Genomic DNA, 23,809 nt, shown 5'->3' on the forward strand with positions numbered 1-23,809 from the left:
TCTGCCCCATTTTTCTCTGACTGCTTTTGTTTTCCATCTCTGTTTTATAGGGGTCTCCTGTGCGCCCTGGGAATACCTTCCTACGGGATGGCTTTTCACTGGGAATGCTGCGAGAGCTGATGGTGGTGATTCGCATTTGGGGTCTGCTGAAGCCCAGCTGCCTCCCCATCTACACAGCGACCTCTGACACTCAGGACAGCATGTCACTGCTCTTTCGGCTGCTCACCAAACTGTGGCTATGCTGTAAGACTCCCTCTGCTGCAGCAATGAGAGTTCATTCCCATTCGTCTTCCAGGCTGATACACGAAGCCTTGGCTGTTATCGGTCACATTATTTATCTCTATTGGATGCTTGGTGTCCCATTGGAGACAGGGGTCTAAACCCCCCCCCCCCCCAAAACCCTAAAACAACCCTGGGATAAGCACAAGGGAAGTCCAGAGAGTTGGGTGGGGTCTGTGATGTACCAGGAACTAAACAGGACAGAGACTAGATGGATGTCTGATCCTTCTGTGCCATCATCTTTATTTTTAAGGCCTTACACCCCACTCTTCCCCCTACCTGCTCTCTTTCAGCTCTACCCTCTTTTCAGGCATTTCACACCTATATTATTCCAGGCCTGAGAGCAGCAGCCCCTAAAGCCACAGGATCAGTATTGCTGTCTTTTGACTGAGAAGGCAGCTGGGGTACATGCCAACCTAAAATGTTACCCTACAGGATGAAGTCTGTATAGCAGGGAATCGGAGGGGCAGCACCCACTTTCATCAATTTTGCAGTAAAGCGATGATCCCTGCATGTTCCAGTGTACAGCACCTGCTCACTCAGTTGTACAGTGAAGCAAGGGCCCCTGCACTCACAGCCACCCGCAATTCTACAATAAAACAGTGACCCTTGTGTGCTTTTAACACCTGCATCTTTCATGTGACTTTCAGCTCGTGATGAGAATCACCTGAGTGAGCCGGACGACGCCCTGATTGATGAGTGCTGCCTTCTCCCCAGCCAGTTGCTTATCCCCAGCATGGACTGGTTGCCCATCAGTGATAGTCTTGTTAGCAAGTTACAGAGTAAGCAGCCCCTTCGACTGCAGTTCGGGAAGGCTCCTAATCTGCCCAGCCACGCTATGGGCTCGCAGGTTGATGCCATTGCCAGGTATGAAATGCCAGTAAAGGAGTTCTGGAATGGGCCTCAGTTTGTGAGAGCTCCAGTCCAGCATTCCTTGGGCTGGGTTGGAATCCGTCACCATGTGCCTTCATTTGTATCTGTCCTTGGAATTTTCCTGTTTTTATTCTCTCCCAACTCAGCTCAGTCACGTCACTCACAGCCCTTTCTCAGCCCTGTGATTGTGGGTCCTAAATCAGCCACTAGTTTTTCCTACAACTCCTTTCCTTGGAGGTTGGGGGGAATTGAATATGGCCTACATCCACGCTTCTGTTTTCGTTATGGGCCCTTCACCTGTCAGTATACTAATAGGGTCCCTTCCTCTGTCGCCTGGAGTTTTGTATATGCTCTTTTCACTGTCTTCCCACCACCTTTTTAAACAGCTCCTGGTTAGAAGCTAGTTCCATTATGAGAGATCTGGAGTCAACCATGTGCACCATCCCACCATCTTTCTTTTTCATCGACATGTCACGAGTCAGCGAGCACTCTCCTGATCTATTCTGAGTAGGGCTGCAAATTTAACATATTAATGTGGTTAACTAGCTAAAATTTGAACTTGCGCTAATTTTAACATGATTAATGCATTAGGCTCCTTGCCCTGCAACCTGGCATCTCTTTCCCTTTTTTCCTTTCAGCATCTCTTGCTCTTCTGCCATACTTCTGCATGCCTGGCATCTCTCATTCTTCCTCTCCTTTCCCCTGGTGGCCTTTCAGACTTGCATTTTAATGCCAGCAGATCTAAAGATGTGCTGCTTCTGTCCAGCCCGGAGCCCTCCTTCTGTAGCATTCCACCTCCTCTGATGGAACTTTCTGTTTCCAGCAGGTGGAACATTGTAGAGGGAGAGCTTCAGGCTGTACAGAAGCAGCATGTCTTTAGCACTGCTGGCCTTAAAGGCAAATTAGGGAAGGGGGGCGGTTGGGGTGAGAGTGAGAGATGCCGGAGTGTATGGGAAGGGAGGAGAGAGGCGGGCAGAGATGCCGAGACCTGCAGGAGAAGGAAGAGAAAGGGGGAGGGGAGCGGCAGAGGGAGGCAAGCAGAGATGCTGGAAACTGAGGGAGAGGAGGACGAGAGATGTGCGATTGTGGGCACAGGTTTGAGAGGGACAGATGCTGGAAATAGGGATAGAAGAAAGAAAGAAGATATATGCTGGATATGAATGGAGGGGAGGAGAAGGGAAGAGCGAGGGAAAATGCATGTGGATGGCAGGGAAGAGAGAGGGAAGAAATACTGGCATATGGATGGAATAAAAGAGAGACTGCCCATGGGTGGAGGGAAAGGGAAGAGAGAAGGGAGGAAATTGCTGCCCGTGGATAGAAGAGAAGGGAGGAGATTGTGTTCATGACTGTAGGGGAAGGGAAGAGATGGATGCTAGATTTGAGAAGGAAGCACAACAATGGAAGAAAGTTGAATGTGAAAGATGGATAAAGGGCAGGAAGTGAAGAAGAAAGGAGAGAAAAGAAATAGTGAATGACCAGGAGGCCCCTAGAAAGAGTTCAGACACAGACAGAGGGGAAGCATGATTAGAAAAATAAAATCGCAACAATTAAAAATAATTTGACATTCTTTCAAAACGGTTTACATATTATATACAGGTACTTATTTTGTACCTGGGGCAATGGAAGGTTAAGTGACTTGCCCGAGTTGCAAGGAGCTACAGTAGGAATCAAACCCAGTTCGCCTGGTTCTCAGGCCACTGCACTAACCATTAGGCTGCTCCACTAATGTTAAAATTATTTCATGTTTTTCAATTGAAATAGGCCAGAATTTATATCTGTTGTCTATATTTTGCACTGTACAGGAGTAAAAGCGAGGGAGGATGCTTTATGTGATTAAAAATTTTAATCACAATTAATTGAAGAATTGAATTCTTATCAATGTGCAGCCCTAATTATTAGATGGATATGTAAGACTTCACCTCCTGGAGTTTACAGTTTGAGAATCGGCATTGGTAATCTTTAAATGTGTTCTTATTAATATGAAAGTGTGTGCTAGAATGTATGTATTTTAAGATCTTTCTGAAAGGGAGGTGCTGGGTTTTCAGAGCTGCACTCTTATAACTCCTGGGACCTGGATGAAAATAAATCTGCGTTTGCTGACTTAACAGCTTAAGGCAGAGGGCATGTGACATGTTTTTATCTGTGTTCATGCAGGGCAGGCTTCCTGTTCTCCCCCTGCATCTTGCCTCCTTCATTCTGTTCTGCCCCACCGTCTCTCCCCCTGCAGCACACTTCCATTGTCCAGTTCTGCACCACTGTCTGTCCCCCTGCAGCATGCCTCCACTGTCTTGCTATGCTGAAAACTCTTGATTTCTTTCTCGGTGTTATCCTCTCTTTCAGGGCACCTGGACAACCAAAACTTGATCACCTGAGGCGATTACATCTAGGAATATTTCCCACGGAGGAATGCAAAGCTTGCACGAGGTAAGTTGCGGGCTTGTCCCCATTCTCTCTGCCCCTAGGGCTCAAGGTAGAATGGATGCTCACTCCTGTTCTCCCCCTGGGCACGAAAGTCATGGATGTCTCTTTGCAGGAAAAAAGTCTCTGCTTGGGGAAGGTAAAATCCAAATTCTGGGCCAGTCCTTCAAAACAGCAATGTGACAAAGGACATATGTTTGTTTAGTATGTTGGAGGAGCAGCCCTGTTGCTTGAGGCTAAGTCAGACCTTTGTTTCTTCAACAGATGTGGCTGTGTTACAATGCTCAAATCTCCCAACAAGACCACAGCGGTGAAACAATGGGAACAGCGCTGGATCAAGAACTGCCTATGTGGGGGGCTATGGAGACGGATACCCCTCAGCTATTCCTGATCTCTGGCTCTCTGTGGTGTCTTTCCTAAGAACGTGATCACGCCGCATGCTCTTTCATAGGCTGCTGTGAGCCTGGGTAGATCCTTCCAACCCACTCTGTCTGCTGAGCAGTACTTGTACATACATTGTTTGTTATCCAATTCTCTTGTCATAAATCTTTCTAAAACGTTTGGAGTATCTTGTTGCAAAGAGTTGGACCAGGCCATTGTTTTTGCTGTGCTCTGTCAGGAAGGGGGCAGCGTCCATGCTAGGGGTATGTTTTAGTGCTGGATGTGGACTGGGTGCTGCTGGAGATGTCATAGGAGCCAACTTTTCAAAATTATTGGGGGTGCTAAGCCTAATGGAAATAACTCCTCCCTGGACACATGCAAGGAATTTTCTCAGTATTGGGGGTGCTTAAGCACCCACAGAGTTGGCTCCTATGGGATATGTGGGCACATAGCAGTGCTTGGAGAGGCTTTCTGCGATGGGCAGACTTTACTGAGCCTGGGCCTTTTTCTGCCTGTTTCTCAGTCTTGTTATAAAAGCATGAGGCACAAATCAACCCTAACTGTCCTTCTGTTTTTGATACAGTGAGAACATTGTAATGGAGGTGTGGCAGTGTGGTGTTAGGATACTGACCTGTCTAGCTCACTAGAGACAGAAAGAACTTTAGAATATGCAGTGAGTATCCCATTCACTAGTACAGAGGCAGTAGGAATTGAGTGGATACAGTCTATTCCACTGTCCTTTCCCCTTCCTTTGCCATTTTGTTTTAAATTAATTTTATGGGGGGAGGGGAGAGGACGGGCACAGAGAATATCTCACCAGTAATGTGTTTGTTTCCATTCTGGTGAAGCTGCTGTAGCTGCCTCTCAGAGCCACCTGAAGCAGAGCAGCAGGCACAGCTGGGTTCAAGTACCATCTTCCTGGTGCACAACAATGACTGGGAGCCAAGGGAAATTTCATGCAGAGGTGATTTTGGTCTAAGCCAGGGATCCTCAGTCCAGTCCTTGGGATACACCTAGTCAGTCAGGTTTTCAGGATACCCACAATGAATATGCATGAGAGAGATTTTCATGCCCATTGTATGAAATTTATCTCGTGCATATTCATTGGTATCCTGAAAACCTGACTGGCTAGGTGTGTCCCGAGGACTGGATTGAGAATCCCTGCTCTAAAATGTTCCCACTGCTGAAGAGAGAAAGGGAGGAGTTAAAAAAAAAAAAAAAGAACTGGTACCATGTCCTTTTCCCTGCCTTAATTGAAATCTGTTCAAAAAGTTGTGAGCAGATTTAGGTGGTATTTGAAACACGAAGACCCTGCCTACCTACAAGGAGGTGGAAATATGCTGTAATTCCTGGATGGATTTCTCATTCATGCCGCATCTGAGGTGGAAAAGCCCTTCTGTGAGCTCTGAGATGGGGGGGGGGGGGGGGGGGGGGGGGCTACTGCTGCAATCTTGCAGTTCCTGTGTTTGTTTATTTAAAGGCTTAATATGCTGATATGCTGCCCAGCATCAAAGCCCTACATTTGTTCATTAACTCTTTGCTAGGCCTTATTGCTGGGGGGTTGTGTGTGTGTTTTATTGTGTGCTTGTGGAAACTGATTAATGAGACTCTTTAGTGAGGCAATAAGAACTATTGTGATTTTCCACTGGCCCACCTTTCTCAATGTGCTGTCCTGTGAACACTCACTGCGGTGTTTGATAATCTGGAATTTTTTTTTGGGGGGGGGGGGGGGGCAGATATGGCCCTTTTTTTAAATTCCAGTTTTCTCTCTCAAATTTTGGGCAAACAGTACAGGAGCATGGTTAATTCTCGATGGGCGGGACAGGTTCAGGTTCCCTTCAGGCTCTACAAGCAGCTCAGATTGGATATGGCAGATGGTACACCTCTGTTGGCCATTCTAATGTACACGCTGCTGTTTTATAGGTGGTTTGGTAACAGTCAGCCCCTGGCCACTGCTGTCCTTTCAGCAGGCTGCAGATGTAGCATTTCCTTTTTTGGCAGTGTTGAAGATAGTGGTAGAGAGCTGCACGGGGACAGAAATTTCACCCATTCCCAATAGAATGTAACCCATACCTGCTGCGATCCATTCCATCCCCACAATTAATCTCCTGCATCAAAACCCATACCCACAGGAATTGACACTACTATTTACTTGCTCACAACCCCCTGTTTCCTCCTCCCATGGGTTTTTTTTTTTTTTTTTAATGGTGGTCACTATTTAACCAATGAGTATTCCATGCCTCAGTCTGGTATTCTGGTTGTCTCTCTGGGCATTCCAAGCCTCATTCTGGTGCTCCAACTGCCTCTTTTAGTGCATTCCAAGCCCCATTCTGGAGTCACTATAGATTTTGACTACACTCCCAGGAATCCCATGGCAACTTCTTCCATCCCTGCGGGAATTCCAAGGCAACTTCTTCCATACCTGTGGGATTCCTGTGCCGCTCTCTAATCCAACTCTGCCCAATATTCATCAGAAATTTGTATGCACTTCTTCCAGTACATGAATCCCCTAATGACAGGTTTGAGAACCACTGGCAAAGGCATTTAATGTTTGATCACGATGTGACTGGCCTCGTGGATCAAACTAGGGCCTACATACAAACTACTGAACCAGGTTAACTTGATTATGATACTGGCTTCTTTAGTGAAGTGGTACATACAAATGAGATGAGCCCCCGTGGAAGAAAACACAGTTTAGCCCCCCCCCCCGCACCCAAGTAGTATCCACGCCATGAACTTTCATGTAATTTTTAAACTCTGCGTTCATGGAGATAGAATAAAATAGTGCAGTTGCTGTGTTAGTCCACTTTTAAAGTACTAAATAAAAATAAAACAAAAAAAAAAGTGATACCTTTTCTTCTGTTGGTCTAAATACATTTTTGATTAGCTTTAGAAGGCCAGAATGTCTTCATCAGGCTCTTACAATATGAGCAAAAGATGACAACATTGGAATATGTAAGTGAAATATAGAGGCATTTAATGACAAAAGGGTTGGGTGAGCAGAAGCTGAGAAAGCAGTATAATTTTATAGTTTACTAGTAAAAAAAGGCCCGTTTCAGTTTTTAAGGAAACGGGCGCTAGCAAGGTTTTCCTCATAGTGTGTATGTTTGAGAGAGAGAGTGTGTGTGTGACAGTGACTGTGTGAGAGAGAGAGAGAGAGAGAGAGAGTGACTGCGAGTGTGTATGTGTGTGTCAGAGAGAGAGTGAGATTGGGTGCGATTGTGTCTGTGAGAGAGTGTGTGTGTGCTAGAATGACAGTGTGTGCGAGTGCATATGTGAGATACAGCGAGACCGAGAGTTTGCTGAACCCCCTTCCCCTTCCACCCGTCTGAGTTCCTGAAACCCCTCCCACTTCTTCACATGTGAGTTTCAGGACTCCCCCTGCCACTTCTTGCCATCCCCCCACTCCGCCTCTCCCCCCTCTCTGAGTTCCAGGACACCCCTCCCCCCTCCTCTTCTTCCCCTCTGCCCCTACCCTTCCAGTTGATTTCCAGGAATCCCCTCCCCCTGTGTCGTTTCAGGACCCCACTTCCCTCCCCTGTCGTTTCAGGACCCCCCCCTCCCCACTTCCTGCACGTTTTTACCTCCCGCACGCTTCACACAGCCTCTTCTTTCGCTTCTGTTTCAGCTGTTCCTGTGGTCCCGCCCTCAAGGGCAGGACCACACGAGCAGCCGCAACAGAAGCGAAAGAAGGACCCCCTTCCCCCCCCCCCCATGTCGTTCATGACCCCCCCTTCCCTCCCTGTCGTTTCAGGACCCCCCTCCCCACCTCCTGCATGTTTTTACCTCCTGCACAGTAGAAGCGATAGAAGAGGCTGTGTGATGCGGATGACGTCACTGATCTACTGCCGGAAGCAGACCACGGAGCCAAGGTCGCAGGTAGAGACCGAACGTTGGAGGTGAGAATTATTATATAGGATAACCAGGTATGAAACCTGATATCAATGAGATAGATACTGAGATAGGGTGTGATCCATTTTGTGTTTATAGTTTATTAAAAATTTACTATACTGCTCAAACTAAATCAAAGCTTTGAACTGAATGCCAGCTTATATGACAGGAGGAGAAAAGGAAGACGCGAATCCAGATACAGAAATGTACAGTGACCATTGAGGAAGACTCCGGACTTACCCATTATTAAACAATTGGTGAAATAACATAGTAGCATGGCAGATAAGACCTGTATGGTCCATCCAGTCTGCCCAACAAGATAAACTGAAAGCATAACGTATGATGTGATACTATGTATGCACAAGAAAAAGTTTTACACCATTACTGGAAATGGACCATGCGAGGGCAAATGATGATTTCCAAGGATTTTCCTGCTACTTCTTCCTTACTCCAACTCATCAAACAAGGTGAACAGCAAAGGGAAATTAAAGCAGCACCCCAATATTACCAATACCCAATTTTCCATACACTCCCCCAACTGCAAGAAACCATCTTAACTTGATTTAAAAGTTTTGAATGCATGCTCAGAACGGATAGATAGTGAAAGATCATTTGGTGCTGTGAAGTGCTTATAATAAGACGTGATCTTGGCATCTCTGTCTACTTCAGGAGAGGAGGCTGCAGGGACAGTGCAGAGAAAGGAATCTGTGGCCAAGTGATGTGGGTGATAGAGTACCAAAGGCAGCGATTCTCAATAAAACAAAACTGAACTGAGCTACCACAGTAGCTGCAATCCAGTCACTGCAGGAGAGGCGGCAACTTCAGTTATCAATTATGTGTTTTACCCATTGCATGAATTTAGAGATACGAGTGTATACACCAGGTGGGTGTGTAGGTAGGCCAAACGAGACAATGCCATGTGCCTCCCCATGGCACACTAGAGGTCCACCAGAATCACCCTGAAAAACAAAAGCAAGTTTTAACAGTAATACCTCTGTTTCACTATATAAAACAGAAAAGAGTTGCATCAATTTTTGTGAAAAAGTTGAATGTTTCAATACTAATTTACCTAGAAAAGCTCAAGCCAGTTTCAGTTCCTGGAGCAGAAGGGACACACCCCACCATCCCTTGCAAATGAACTATTGGAGATGATAGCAGATAAAGGTTGACTGAATCATTTAGATTGGCCAGTTGATATTCATCACCTTCAGTGCATGTAGGAATTCCCTTAAGTAACTCCCCTTCCCCCATATCCTTTAGCAAGAGCTCGCAACCCTTTTCCCTAACTCTGCCCTCATTTTTCTTCCAAGCCTTGCCCCAAATCTGCTGGCCTCTACCACTTGTACTAGTTAGCCATTTCAGGTTTTGTCAGCCATCCCTTGGGCTCCTCTGTCCCAACAGCTATCATCCAGCCTCTCCATGCTCATTGGAGTGTGGGTCTTAAGTGTGGTCCCTGAAAACAGGGATTCAGCCCATCCCCACACAAGCCATCTCTTTGTTTGATTGATGACTTGCTGTGGAAGGATTGTTTCCTTTTTTGTTTTGTTTGGAGATCTTTTATTGACAGTTCTTCAATTTGACTCGACATGGATTGTGTTTCAGTGATAGGGCCTGCATCAGGAGTCAACAACTGTGATTGTCACACACAAAATATTATTATTATTTGTTGCATTTGTACCCCACATTTTCCCACCTATTTGCAGGCTCAATGTGGCTTACATAGTACCGTGAGGCGTTAGCCACCTCCGGTGATGAAACAGATACAGAGTGATGTTAAAGTCGAATAAGATATATGCGTTACAGACACATTAGAGAAAATATAGGTCTAGAATCCAGCTTGTCATAAGTAATTGCATCTGATGATATTCCCTCTATGTTTGGCGGGAATATCATCAGATGCAATTGTTTATTACAAGCTGGATTCACAGTTGGTGATGTTTGACTTTGATCATTTTACCAAGTCAGGTTTATTATATATATGATATGATATAGATCTAGTTTGATTCAAGACCTATATCTTTGAATGAAGAACTGTTAATAGAAGATCTCCAGCCATTGTCGTCTATTTCACTGTTCTTTTGTTTGCCCTTGCTGCCTATATGCATAGTAGTGCTGATTCTACTTAATGATTTAAATAATGTAGCCAGATCTGGAACTTTCCTGTTTAGTCTGAGTGTTTATGCTTACGAATTTCCAGCGCATTCGCCTTACTTTGCTTGGTTTCTTCTACCCGTTGGCTAGTGAAGTAGTGAACTGATCAATTTGTTTTTTTGCCCCACCATCATTTTTGCATATCTACCATCCTCCTGCTCCTCGTCTAGTTTAAACCCTGTCTATTTATTTGTTTTGGATTTAGCTCACACCTTTTTCAGTAGTAGCTCATGTACGTACTCGAGAGGCTCCCTTTTCAGTCATTTTTTTGTTCCAGCTATAGCTCCAGCCTCCAGTATATCTAAAACTTTGGTCTTGCCATATCCTGGCCTCCACCTCCTGCTATCGCAATCAGCACAGTTCCATCCTAGGAGCACCTCTAGGGAGCCAGAACTTATGAATCCTTCTGCGTCTCACTGATTCACCAGGAGCTGAAAGAAGCTGGCTAGTCAAGATGCAGATTGAGAAAAAAGACTTACCCTAGAGGCGTCTTTGTTGTCTCTCTTAGTACCAGCACACATCATGCTCTCGGTGATTTTGGTCTGATTCATGAGCTTTGAGCATTCGGGATTACTAATTACTTCAACATTGACCTCCTGCAAAACATATGAGCCTCCCCAGCCAGCCACGTTGCATATGGTGTTTACTGGAACCACGCTGTCTTTCTTGGGTAGAGGGAGGAGCTGGACGCTCTTGCTCAATTTGGCATGGCCATGCAACTGCAAGCATTAAATGCAGTTATTAAGAAGACATACCTTCTGGTTGAAGCATCAAATCTAGTGCCCTCTCCCTCATCCCCCTCCCCCCTCAGTCTCCGCTTCCTCTGAACACAATAGCTTGAACCTGTTCTGCTGTGGGCTGGCCTACTTCTTTTCATACTGTTCTTCTATGAATCTGTTCTTTTTGATCAGTGGATTTGTTCTCATATGGGTCAGCTCACTGTTGTCTGAATGGATAGAATAAAATGGAATTTTTCTACAATTCCATCTCCATTTAAAGTTAAAAAAAAACAGCAAAAAACTAAAATGATGGAGTGAATCAGCTGGAGGCCAAACCTATGGTTAAATATTATGTATGTTAACCTGTACTCCATCTAGAATTGTGGCCAGAGCAGACTATACATATTTTAATTAAATAAATAACTGCTTGTATATGACACCTTGATGCTGTGTTATACAAAGTACCAGTCATGGGAGGAAGTGACGTCATGCTACAGAATGGAGCAGTGAAAACGAAGCTCCCGCTGATCAGCATTAAAAAAAGCATTTAAGTAGCGATCCTTACCCCGCAAATCGGCTGAAAAGCATAGCGACTGATTGGGGAAAAAGAACGAATCCAAATGATGTCGCAAGCGAAGGCAAAATTGCCGGATCTGGCAGCGTTCTCATATAAACAACAGAAAGGGAGAACGGAACAAAATGGCGCCCATAGCACGAGAGGGGATCATGAAACTGCAGAGCGAGCACGCGATGAGCCCTCAAATGAAAGAATGGAGGTAGAACCAGAGATTTGGGAGAAGCTCTGCTCATGGTTTCAAGAGATTAAAACGGACCTCAAAGAAGTGCGAAGGGACTTTGCCCAGTTGAGCGCGGAGCTGCGAGGTGAAATAACTGAGCTAGGAAATCGAGTCCTGGAGATAGAAAATGATCAAGAGGAGCAGGGAGAGGCGATGAAAGCTATGGAGCAACAACTGGAGGAGAGGAAAAGTGAAGCCAGATACCTCCTAGACAAAGTTGAGGACTTAGAGAATAGGAGCAGACGCTCCAATATAAGAATTCGGGGGGTACCTGAAACGCCTGAATTTAACAATTGTGAAGAGGTGGTGAGATCCATTGCAGCGCAATTATTATCTAATGAGTCTGAATGCTATGATAAAACAACAATCAGCATTGAACGTGCCCATAGGGCACTGGGTATGCGGAAACAGAATCAGCCGAAGGACATAGTGGCGTGTTTTACAAAATTCACAGTGAAAGAAGCAGTGATGAAGAAGGCAAGAGGGGCAGCCCCTATAACTTGGGAGAGCTACCCGATTGAATTATACCAGGATTTATCAGCTTTGACCCTTAAACGAAGGGGAGAACTCCGTCCGTTGACAGCGCAGTTGAGAGAGGAAGGAGTGTCATATAAATGGCAGTACCCATTTGCCCTAACCTTTTTTCAAGAGGGAAAGCAAAGGAGAGTGGCGTCAATAGAAGAAGCGCAGGAATATCTGAAGCGAAGGGAGACTACAGAAGATACTCCACAAGATGAGCAAGGAACGGGAGTCTGCCCCCCAAAACCCAAATGGCAAAGGGTATCGCAAGGCCGGGGACGCCTCCGACGACAAATATCGGGCAAGCAAGCACATTCACGAACGGGAAAATGATATGGACAATAGACTGACTGGAGAGGAGTCATATGACTGATCACTGGAACAAGTTGGCAAAGAACTATATCAATAGGAGGGGAAGGAGAAGTCACTAGAGCGAGCTGAGAGACGGGAGATGACGTTGCTCCTCTCAGCTAGAGGCATGTATCCAGAGGTGAATGGGACATGTCTTTTGTGTGAAAGGGGGGGAAGGGGGGAGGGAAGGGAGGGGGGCAAGATGGGAGTATCTGGTGGTTGCTGACTAGGCTAGATCATAGGGGAAAGCAATATATAATATGTTTCATTGTGTGACATGGAATGTTAAGGGCCTCAACTCGCCAATTAAGCGTAAGCGTATGTTTACAGAACTGTTAAAAATGAAAGGTGATGTAATTATGTTACAAGAAACGCATTTAAAAAAATGTCATGAGAAAATGATAGCCCACAAAAGATACCCAGTAATGCTCCACGCTGCGAACAGGCAGCGTCATAAAAAGGGAGGAGTATTGGTAGCCTTCTCAGACAAACTGCCATGGCGCATTATTAAAACAATAGAAGATAAGGGAGGCAGATATCTTATGGTGATAGCCTCGCTTTATAATACTCAATATACATTTATGACAGTGTATGCACCTAATGAAGGGCAAGGTAAATTTATAGAAGAAATTGAAACAGTGCTGCAAGAAAACATGCAAGGCCAATTATTAATGGGTGGGGATTTCAACCTGACACTGAACCCGGTGATGGATAATTCAAAAGGGCAGGCGGGATATGCTAGAAAAGACAGAGAAATGATCTCCAGTTTTATGCAGAGGTGGGGTCTAATAGATTTATGGAGGGTATCACACATGCAGGAAAAAGATTATACATATTATTCAGCATCGCATAATTCATACTCGAGAATTGATCTCTGGCTTGGGGATGGGATGATGGCTAGAGCTGTACAAAAAATAACAATAGACATTCGCACATGGTCTGACCATGCTCCAGTCCAGCTGACTCTTGGGAATAGAAATGCAGAGGGAGGCAGAAGGTACTGGAGGCTGGATGAAGCTCTCTTACATGACCCAGAAAATGTGGGAAAGGTAGAACAATATATAAAAGATTACATTGAGTTTAATGACGTGGAAGATGTCCACCCAGAGAGCCTATGGGAGGGGTTAAAGGTGGTATTGAGAGGGCAGCTAATCTCCCTCAGGGCCCACTTAAATAAAACAAAAGCAGCCAAAGAGAGAGAACTTAGAGAGGGGATAGCACAAATAGAACAGCAACATAAGGCGAACCCTGAGGATATAAATCTCCAGAATGAGCTTCATAAATATAAAATGCAGCTTAATGAGTTGCAATTGGCAGAAGTGGCGAGTCAGTTGCAACAAGTTCAACAGGAGCAATATGAGCTGGGGGATAAAGCAAGTAGACTGTTAGCAAACAAGCTGAAAAAGCAGATGACACGAAACCATATCCATAGTATCAAAACACAACAAGGCCAGGCAGTCACGGAAACAGGGGATATACAAGAAACACTTCATGATTTTTACACAAACCTTTATAAATCAGAGGTGGACGCTACAGTCGGGGAGAGAACTACCTACCTACAGGGGGTAGAGCTACCGCAATTAACGCAGGGAGAAAGAGAGAGGTTATCGGAGCCCATAGGAATAGACGAGATAAAGGAAGCAATTAAGAATTTGCCACATGCCAAAGCTCCAGGGCCAGATTTTATAAGCTATTTGCCTCGCTGTTGGCACCACTTCTGTTGAGACTTTTTCATGAGTATGATCAAGCGCAAGAGTTGCCCTACACGTGGCGGCTGGCGGCGATTACCCTGTTACTTAAGCCTGGGAAGGACCCTCAAGAGTGTGGGTCATATAGACCTATCTCCCTACTAAATGTGGACTATAAAATATTCACAAAAATACTAGCCAGTAGACTACAGGTGATGATGCCCAGATTGGTAAATGAGGATCAGGTGGGCTTTATTGCAGGGCGTCAGGCATTTGATAATACTAGATGCTTACAACATCTCATTCAGCAGGTCAGGGATGAACAGGTGCCAGCAGTTGTTCTCTCGGTGGACACGGAAAAGGCGTTCGACCGAGTAGAATGGCCTTTCCTCTTTGCGACCCTTGATAAGATCGGTGTGGGGGGGAGATATCTGAAATGGCTACAGCTCCTATACCAGGCTCCCCTGGCGATCCTGAAAGTCAATGGTTCTTACTCTGAGCCAATACATCTTAACAGAGGTACTAGACAAGGCTGTGCAGTATCACCATTACTGTTCGCACTGACAATGGAGCCACTGGCATGTAATATCAGAAGGGAGGAAGGAGTTAAGGGGATAGTGCGTGGGAAAAAGGAGCATAAACTGATGTTATTTGCAGATGACATCCTTTTGACGCTGACAAGCCCAGAATCTTCCATAAAGCAGGCCATAGAGATAATGAAACAATATGGGGCTCAATCGGGGTTTAAGGTAAATATTAATAAAACAGAGATATTAAATCTCACAGTTCCTAAGCAGGAGGTAGTACGGCTCAAAAATGAACTCCCTTTTATATGGGCCACTAAATCTATAAGATATCTCGGGATTCAGGTTACTCCTAAGTTGGAGGAGCTATATGAGGCCAACTATCCTCAAAAAGTGAGAGAACTATTTGGTGAACTGGATAGATGGGAAGGCCTAAATATATCCTGGACGGGGCGTATTAATGCGATAAAAATGATCATATTGCCAAAGATTCTATACCTTTTTATGGCACTACCCATCCCTATCCCTCGAAGCTTCTTTGTACATTTAAACAGGAAAATGTTTGCCTTCATTTGGCGAAAGAGACCACCGAGGGTGAAACGCAATATTATGTACCAACCAAAAGAGAGAGGAGGGATGGGAGTGCCAAATTTCCTCTTATACTATCAGGCAGCCCAATTAAGAATTTTAGCCGATTGGCACCCGGCTGTTAACAAAAAATGGTTGCATTGGGAAAGAGCATGGTTGGGAATGAGAGAAATAGGAGACATTATGTGGTCATTGGACAAGGATCTTAGGAATATAGGTAGAAGAGCTCCCATAGGAATTAGGCACATTTTGACCACCTGGCATCAAATTAGGAGGAACTGGTTTCCTGAAAGAATATACTTTCACAAGACAGGAATAGGTAGGGCCCCGGGGTTTCCGCTTGGAGGGACAGAAATTAGCTACAAACATTGGGCACGCGCAGGGCTCTACACTTTGGGTCAACTATGGGATGAGGACAAAATGGTAGACTTTCCAATATTGCAGGAGGAATATGGGCTGCAAGCCAGAGATCAAGTATTTTACTGTTGTATCCGTAACTATATCCTTAGCAAGGCACGAGAGGAATTGGAATTGGGGGAGACATCTCTGGAAATTGCATTGGGGAAGGGTGGGGGTAGAGGGAGTATATCGCGTCTATATCTAGCTTTGTTAAGTCATACTGACCCCCAAGCAATGTATGTGAATAGATGGGAAACAGCATTACAAACCACAATAACTAAAGACTGCTGGAAGAGGGGATATCGTTATCTCTTTAAACCTTCTCTGGCTCAGAGTGCAATTGAGAATGGATATAAGATATACTACTGGTGGTATTATACGCCAGAGAGACTGCATCGCATATATCCAGAGGTATCGGCAGACTGCTGGCGAAACTGTGGAGCGAAGGGATCATTCATGCACATCTGGTGGGAATGCCCCAAAATAATAGAATACTGGAAGGCAATCACCTCAATGATTACTAAAGTGATTCAACAACCCTTCCCTTGCAAGCCCGAAAATTGTTTACTTCATATCAAGCCGATATCAACGACGGGGCTGCAACATAGGCTGGCGACACAATACCTGGTCGCGGCTAAAATTGCTATAGCAAGAAACTGGAAAAAAACAGCAATCGCCGGATATGCAAAAAGTATGGCAGAGAGTGGACATTCTGTATCAAATGGCCAAATTGACAGCTATCAGAAGAGGGCGAATGGGACCCTTTGGTAAATTATGGCAGTCTTATGAACAATTTAAGGAACAGCAAGAAGCACCACCATGATACGGGGGGGGGGGAGGGTGGAGGGGGAGGTTGGAATGGGAAGGTATAGGGATAATATCAGATGTTAGATAAGTAGACTAGACACTTTGTGTAAAGTTGTTTTATTATTTCTCTTCTTGTAATGTAAGATAAATCTATACCAATAAAAAAGAAGTGGAAAAAAAACAAAGTACCAGTCATGCTTGAGCAAGGCTAGGAGGAAGATGGGGTGAAGTGTCACAGGACCACCACAGTTTTATGCCTGTCCAGCCACTGCTCCTTCTTGCTGTACAAGACAATAATGCTTGGTGAAGGTGTGGATGGATCTATTGGCTGTGTTGCAGACCTAAGTGAGGCAATAGAGGTTGCCATTGCTCAAAGTTGATAGGCTCACACCCTGTCTATAAGATCCAGTCCTTCTGTTCTGTACATGAAGTTGATAATGCCTGATTTTCATAGCACAAGTGCCCTTTTATCGACTGGGCATCCGAGCCTTTTGGGGTCAAAGGAGAAAAACAACTGTAAGACCCAGTTGATTGAGTCCCGTTGATATAGTTTCCAAGTACATGAGCGCAGTACAGGGGAGTATAGGGCTTTTCCTTTGGGTTAGCATGTGGTTCAGGAAGAATGCAGGTAGAATAATGAACTGGTTGGTGAGAAAAACAGACACCCCTTTGAGGAGAAACTTTGGGTGTGTCTGGAGGATGGCACAGTCACATTGGTTCTGCATGTATAGGGAATAGTCAACCAGGGCTTGCAGTTCACTTACCTGTCTTGCAGAGGTGACGGTGATGGGGAACATGGTCTTCAATGTGAGTAGTTTTATAGACAAACCTTCCAGCAGTTTAAGTGGCAGGAGCATGAGTTGATGGAGGACCACATTGAGGTCCCATGCTGGGGGGGGGGGGGGGGGGGGTTGAGCCTGGCATTGCCTGGCAATGAGACGGTGAGCTGCTTTGGACTTGCTCCCTAATTCTATAAATAACATGCCTAGTTATACACACAATTGTGTTTGTAGTTATAGAATAGCACCACGTATGTGTGTAGCTTAATTAATTGGTCCTTAATTGGTGCATAATTGGGAAAAACTATCGATAATTGACTTTAGCACTAATTTGAAGTTACTCACCTAAGTGAGTTATGACTCGATTATATAAAATGAGTATGTAAATTGTCTAGTATGTAACTGCAAAGGGGGCATTCACATGGGAGGGACATGGGCACGTCATGAGCCTTCAGACTATTCAAGCACACACTTTATAGAATACTATCAGTTATGCACACAAGGTGCCACATTTAGACATGCATTTATACCTGCAATAGACATGAAGTAAGTGGTTATGCCTAAATGTCTGCATTTCTGCCAACTTACTTACTTATTCTTTAATTGATTTGGTCTCAAATTTGCCATTATAGAATACTAGCTTAGTGCTTATTATTCTTTTTTTTTTTAATTGTAATATTTAGCAACCTATATAGAATTGCCCTTTTGTTGTCCAGTTGGGTGTGGTATGCTGTGCTGGCACTCAGATGGATCTGAATGGAGGTCGAATTTAGTTGTGATTCCACCAGACCAAGTAGGTATTGGAGCAAGGCAGGGATGGGACTAGAGAATGGGTCTTATTGCGCAGAGGCACACCAGGACAGGAATCTCTTCCATTTAAAACATATAACTTCTCCTGGTGGAAGGACACCCAGCGAGGAGGACATCAGAGACATCTGGGATAGATTCAGAGCTGCTAATGTCAGCCTTTCAACATCCAGGCAGTGAGGGCCAGGGTGTGGAGAGTGAGGTGAAGATTTTGCAGACTTTCTGTCAGAGTGCATGTGAGCCAGTGTCATCCTGTTGGTTTATGTAAAACACGGCAACTTGATTGTTCACTTGAATCAGGATATTCTTGCCCATGAGGTCTATGCTGAAGGCACTCAGCATGTTTCCTATTGCTTTTAGTTCCATAAGGTTGTATTGTCAAGCTTCAGGAGGGGACCATGTGCCACTGGAGGTGGGTCCCCCAGCCACTCTTAGAGGCATCTGTCTTCAGGGACCAGTGATAAAGGTGATGGAATGACTTACCAGTGCAAAGGTTTGCTCTATTAAGCCACCATGCAATGGCTTTCTGTGCTGGAGCATTGATGGGGAATCCTGTGTGACAGTGGTTGCCGCTGCTGGTTCCGTTTCTTGTGCAAGTGTCACTAGAGGGGGCAGATGTGGAGTATTGTGAGTGGGATTACATAGACTGCAGCTGCTAGGTGCTCCAACAAGTGAAGGATGGCCCTGGTGGTGGAAGTCTTTGAGGCTGAGATGGTCTGTGCCAGGAAGATGATTGAGTCTGCTCTCATGATTAGTGGAAAGCCCTTGGCTATCGAGATGTTAATGGCTGCTTCAATGAACTCCAAGGATTCTTATGGTTAATGAGGAAACCCATTTCTGGAGCAGGATGATGGTTTTCTAGATTGAGGTTTGGGTCTGTTGTTAAGGGGGCCATTCATCCAGGTAGGGGAAGATGCAGATCCATTGCTTGCAGAAGTGAGTTGCTGCAGCTGTGACACATTTGATAAACATCCTTGGGGCTGAACAGAGGCCAAAGGAGAGTACCTGGTACGTGTAGTAGTGGGTCCCAAGTAGATCAGGATGTGGGTGTAAGCGCCCTGGAGATACAAAGAGGTGAGCCAGTCATTGGCTTGAAGGAGTAGCAGTATCATTTCTAGTGAGTGCATCAGGAATTTTTCCTTCTGAATGTATTTGGTGAGATTTTACAAGTCCAGGATCAGGTGGAATCCCTGTATCTTTTTGGGAATGAGAAAATAGCAAGAAAAGCAGCCTTGGTTTACCTCTGGGAGGCACCCACTCTAATTGCCTTCTCCTCGACTAGGGAGTTGGCCTGGAGTAGGGGGTGGAGGTTCCTGGAGGATGAAGGTGGATTGTTGAGGGGAGGGGGTTGACTGAAATCTGATGTGGTATTCGGTCTTGATGATGGACAGTAGCCATTTGTCCATGTTGATTGATGCCCAAGTGTCCACAAAGGGAAGCATCCTCCCACTGGTATGGGGAACTGGGTCAATGTCAAAAGTTTGGTGTGGTCTTTTATGACTGGAGAGAGGCCTGTTTTGCTGTCATTTGTCCCTTGTGCAAGGTCTTTGCTGGTAGGCAGAGTGGTACGTACAGGACTACTGTTGATTTGGTTGCCAGCTGAGTTTGTTGGCTGTTTCCAAGAGATGGGGTAAGGCTTGTGTTGCTCAGAGTGCTTGGATCTGGAGGGGTTTTTGTCAAAGCTATCTTTAGAGAGGGTCTGGATAGTGGTGCAGCGATTCTTGATAGTATCCACTATCTCCTCCACTTTGCCTAGCAGATGCACCATGTACAAGACAGAAGCATTTCAGGGACAGTCATAGGTGTCCTCCTATAAGCCTGAAACTCAAAGCTGAACCAGGTATCTGGCTACTATGGAAGATCCAGTTACACAGGAGGATGTCTTGAATGCAGAGTGGATGAGGTGCTTCCTGCACTCTTCAAAGTCTTTGTGGATGGGAAATAGGAAGCTCTTTGTTTCCAGGGGGAGGGATGTTAGTGTGCCCTTGGCCTTTTCCAGAAGAAAGTCCTTATAGCAGACCAGCTAGTATGCTGCAATGTGGGAGCAGAGCGAAGTGCCCTGTAAGACGTTTTGGTCCATCAGGGCAAGAGTCTGCAGGTCCATTCCAAGGGGTGTGCTAGCCCTTGAGCATAAGCTCTTGGATCTCTTTATAGTAGACTCAACAACTATGGACTTATGACATTGTTGTGTCATATCAAGTCCTGGGATTGGTTGGACCTGGTATTTGACTTCCAGTCTTTTTGATATCAGGGCATCTTGCCTTTGCAGTTGAGGAGACGCTGATGCAACGCACTGCTATCACAGGTCTAGGAGTATCCGTGTAGTTGATCTCTTGGTGCAGGTCTAGTATATTGCAGGGAGACAGAGTTGAGTGGTGAGCTTCTGAAGGAACTTTGGGTAAATTACATCTTTTGGATGTAAAACAGGGAGGGGTAGAGGGGTAGGGCCTTTAGAAGTGACGCCCAGAGGGTTGTGCAGGGTTCTTATAGGTCTGATGTGTTTGCTTTCCAAGAGGAGTCTCCAGTGTCACTGTTTTCTCTATCCTTGCAGGACAGAATTGGCACTATTTGAAGCATAGAGGTCAATGATGAGGTGCGCCCCTTTGGAGGTAGTGTGCTAGGAGGTTTGGGCAGTGCTGCACCAATAACTTACTGAGAAGCTCTATCAAGTGCTGTGTGTTCCCAGTAATTTCCAGGTTCTGCTGCTGCAGGGTAGGCTTGCTTCTGGTGTGTGCCGCTTGTGGCAGTGTGCGGGGCTTCTATGTTGAGAAGGAGGAGGAACTGGAAGAGGAGATCCTCTTTCTGCTTCATTTGTCTTCTCTGAGGACTGTGACTGCCTTTGTTGCTGTGTGTCCTTTCTACTGAGTCATTCGTCTGTGTTGTGCAATAATCTGTGCCTCCTGTGGCAGTGCTAGTCTCCTCCATTACTGGCATTGTCTGTCGGCGCTGTGCTTAGTCAGCACTGGCTAACTTGTGCCAGAGAGAGGGAATCCCTGGCATCAGGGAGTGGTGACATCACTGTGAAGGCAGGGCTTGGGAGGAAGATCACAGCCCCTGCAGACACCCTGATTCAAGCAGTGGAAGGCGGGAACTTGTAGCCCATAGGTGCCAAGGGCTGCCCTTCAGCATTGGCACCATTGACCAGAAAGCAGAGTTGAACCAGTTTGGCGGAGATCTCACAAGGTATTTCTTCTATTTTTCTGGGCTCTGGGCAACATCTGGGTGCAGAGGGGGCAGACTTGTAGGAGATGCACAGGTTCCAGGCAGCATACGTAGAATTCATGTCTATTCAATAAGCTCATGTATCTTGTGCAGTTTGGCCATATTTTAAACCCCAGTTTGGGATCTGTCATATTGCATAGCTGCAGATGAACGTTGCAAAGATGGGAAAGCTGTAGGTGATCTGTCCGTTGGGTCCATCAATGGTGCCAATAGTATGGTGCCCTGGTGGTCTAGTGATCTCTGGGGAAGAAAAGAGCCCTCTTTTTCCTGCCCGGCACATCTGCAGACTGTCTTGCTTCCGGTGCCGCTTCAAAATGGCTACTGAGAGTTCAAACGGCCTTGCAAGACTTCAGCAGAAGTTTTGCAAGGTCACTGCTTGAACTCTTAGCAGCCATTTTGAATCGGTGCCAGGAGCAAGACAGGTCTACAGCTGCGCCAGGAAGAAAGGATGGGGCTCTTTCCTGTCCCGAAGAGGCCACTAGACCATCATGGCACTACAATAAGGTAAAGGAGGGGAGGGGTAGTAAATGGAGTCATGTGGGTGGAGGGAGGCTGGAAAATTGGGGAGGGTATATACATGGGGCGAGAGAGGGAATCTGACTTTCTTTGGAGGGGTCAAAGTGACAAGGGGCATGATGGGGTGGGGTGGGGTGGGTGTGACAGGGGGCGGGGCATGTGTCCTGTTTTTCTTTAGGGCAAATATGGTAACCCTACTCTGGGAGAGCAATTTTCTATTGATGACATCATCTACACATTGCTGACTCATCCTGGTTGGCCATGGAGAATGCAAGAAAACCTGGACCCAGTATGCTGGAGGCTGCTAATGCCACCCACCATCCTTGAACTCAGTAGTTCAGTGTCCTTGCTTTATACGTGGGGTCAAATCCCTTAATTCCTGGGCTGTCCCTATTTGTTTTACAATCAAGTCTGAGAAAGAACAACTGGAAAGAATCTATCTAGAGGCTGAAATCCCAACTTTTGCTTTAGTTAAATAAAAATTGACTCTTTTAAGGAATTTTGATAATCTTCTGGCTTGTATTGATGTGACATTTTCCAGTAATCAGTAATGGGCCTGCTGGCACTAGACCTGGAAATTCAAGGCTGGGCTATGTCTGGGCACTGGCTTTGAATTTCTGGGTTTGCACCTGACTGGCTATGGGTTACCGCATAAAAGTCAGTCCTATTTATGCAGTTAACCTGGCTGGTTGAGTTCTGAATATCAGCACAACCAGCCAAGTGCCGACTCTGTCCCAGAACAGCCAGTTTTCAGTTCAGCACTAACCGGTTATTTTCAGCAGGGCTAACTAGTTAAATGCCGCTGAAAACGAACATGCAATTTAACCAGCCAGAATCCATTTCTGGACAGTTAATTCGTGTTGCATATTGACTCCAATATATTTTATGTTAAGAGAGTTTTAGTAGAAAATAACTCTGCTCTAATGATCTTAGTCCTTTTCCTGGTGATTTATTTGACCTGCACTCTATCAGAACCCAGTGGTGTGCTGGAGCAGGCTCTCACAGGCTCGCAAGAGCCGGTTGTTAAGTTTTTAAGAATTTTGGGAGCTGGTTGTTAAAGTAGGGCCCTCCACAGTTACTTTAACAACTGGCTCCCAAAATGTGGGCTTGGGCCCCCTTCTGAATTATCTTTTACTTTGCTGGTGGGGATGCTGAGCCCTGCCAGCCAAGTAAATAGACTGCTGCTGCTCTCCGCTCCTTGTTTCCAGCTCTGGGCAGCAGGTTGGGACTTCTCGAGCATGTGAGAGAAGTTCCAGCATGCTGCTCAGAGCAACACGTTGGGAGTAGTGGCAGTCCATTTATTGTCTGCCAGCAAAGGTATACCTAGTGGGATGAGATGAGGGAGGGATGAGAAAGAGGCAAGTGTTGCCCACCCCCCACAACCCCTGGCCTTTCCAACTGCAGAGCTGGCTACATCCGGAGAAAGAGCCTGTTGTTAAAATTTAACCAGCACACCCCTGTCAGAACCCCTTGATCTCCTCCAGTGCCCCCTCCAAATAAAAAGCCAGTGTCCAAGGCCTGACTTCTGTCCTGTGGATTCAGAAAGAATCAATGTGCCAGCTTTATGTAGATCAATAAAGGAACCACAGCTTAAGATTCAGACATATGAGACAGGTAGGCTCTGAACAGGGAAGATATTTCATTCATTAGGCAGGCCCCTGGGAATGCTAGAGAGATTATAATACCCTCCTGTGACTATCAGGACAAAAAGGAAGAGGAAGCAGAGTCCATGTAAGGGTATTAGACACCATAAGTGAACCTTCAGCCCTATATACGCACCCTCCCCCTTTCCCATTACCTATCAGACCTCGCCTGAGATTTTGCTAATTAAACTCAACAATCATATTACCCCAGCATTACCCCTCCTGTAAAAAGACAAAATTATACATCACACTTTAAAATACTAAACTTTGAGTCCACACACAAACAATAATGACAAATTCCAAAACCTATTTATCTGATAAATGTACTTTTGTAGTTAACATACACACAAATTCTTCTTTGATTTTGGGTCACTGTTGGGACTTATTATTTTGCTTTTGATTGCAGCAGCTTTTTGCCACCCATTGGATGCTGCTGCCTAGTGTATATGAATTATAT

At 45.5% G+C, this 23,809-nt stretch overlaps 2 protein-coding genes across 3 annotated transcripts in view; one reads left to right on the top strand and one right to left on the bottom strand.

The window, feature by feature from the left end:
- MED16 (mediator complex subunit 16) overlaps positions 1-4,987 on the top strand; it is a 31,070-nt gene extending 26,083 nt beyond the window's left edge. The window contains exons 11-14 of one of the 2 annotated variants that reach the window (XM_030219002.1): positions 51-243; positions 930-1,146; positions 3,493-3,576; positions 3,835-4,987. In XM_030219002.1, the coding sequence (XP_030074862.1) occupies positions 51-243; positions 930-1,146; positions 3,493-3,576; positions 3,835-3,961 (621 nt within the window). In that variant the 3' untranslated portion in view covers positions 3,962-4,987. The remainder of the gene's footprint in view (positions 1-50; positions 244-929; positions 1,147-3,492; positions 3,577-3,834) is intronic. The other variant, XR_003943813.1, reaches the window with a different exon arrangement.
- A 2,763-nt stretch (positions 4,988-7,750) lies between these two features.
- Positions 7,751-23,809, bottom strand: part of LOC115479509 (mast cell protease 1A-like) — a 45,939-nt gene continuing 29,880 nt past the window's right edge. The window contains exons 4-5 of the mRNA XM_030217451.1: positions 10,473-10,712; positions 7,751-8,801 (exon numbers count right to left, since the gene is read on the bottom strand). Of these exons, the coding sequence (XP_030073311.1) occupies positions 8,664-8,801; positions 10,473-10,712 (378 nt within the window). The 3' untranslated portion in view covers positions 7,751-8,663. The remainder of the gene's footprint in view (positions 8,802-10,472; positions 10,713-23,809) is intronic.

Source organism: Microcaecilia unicolor, chromosome 11 (genome assembly GCF_901765095.1).
Source record: "Microcaecilia unicolor chromosome 11, aMicUni1.1, whole genome shotgun sequence".
Lineage (NCBI taxonomy): Eukaryota > Metazoa > Chordata > Amphibia > Gymnophiona > Siphonopidae > Microcaecilia > Microcaecilia unicolor.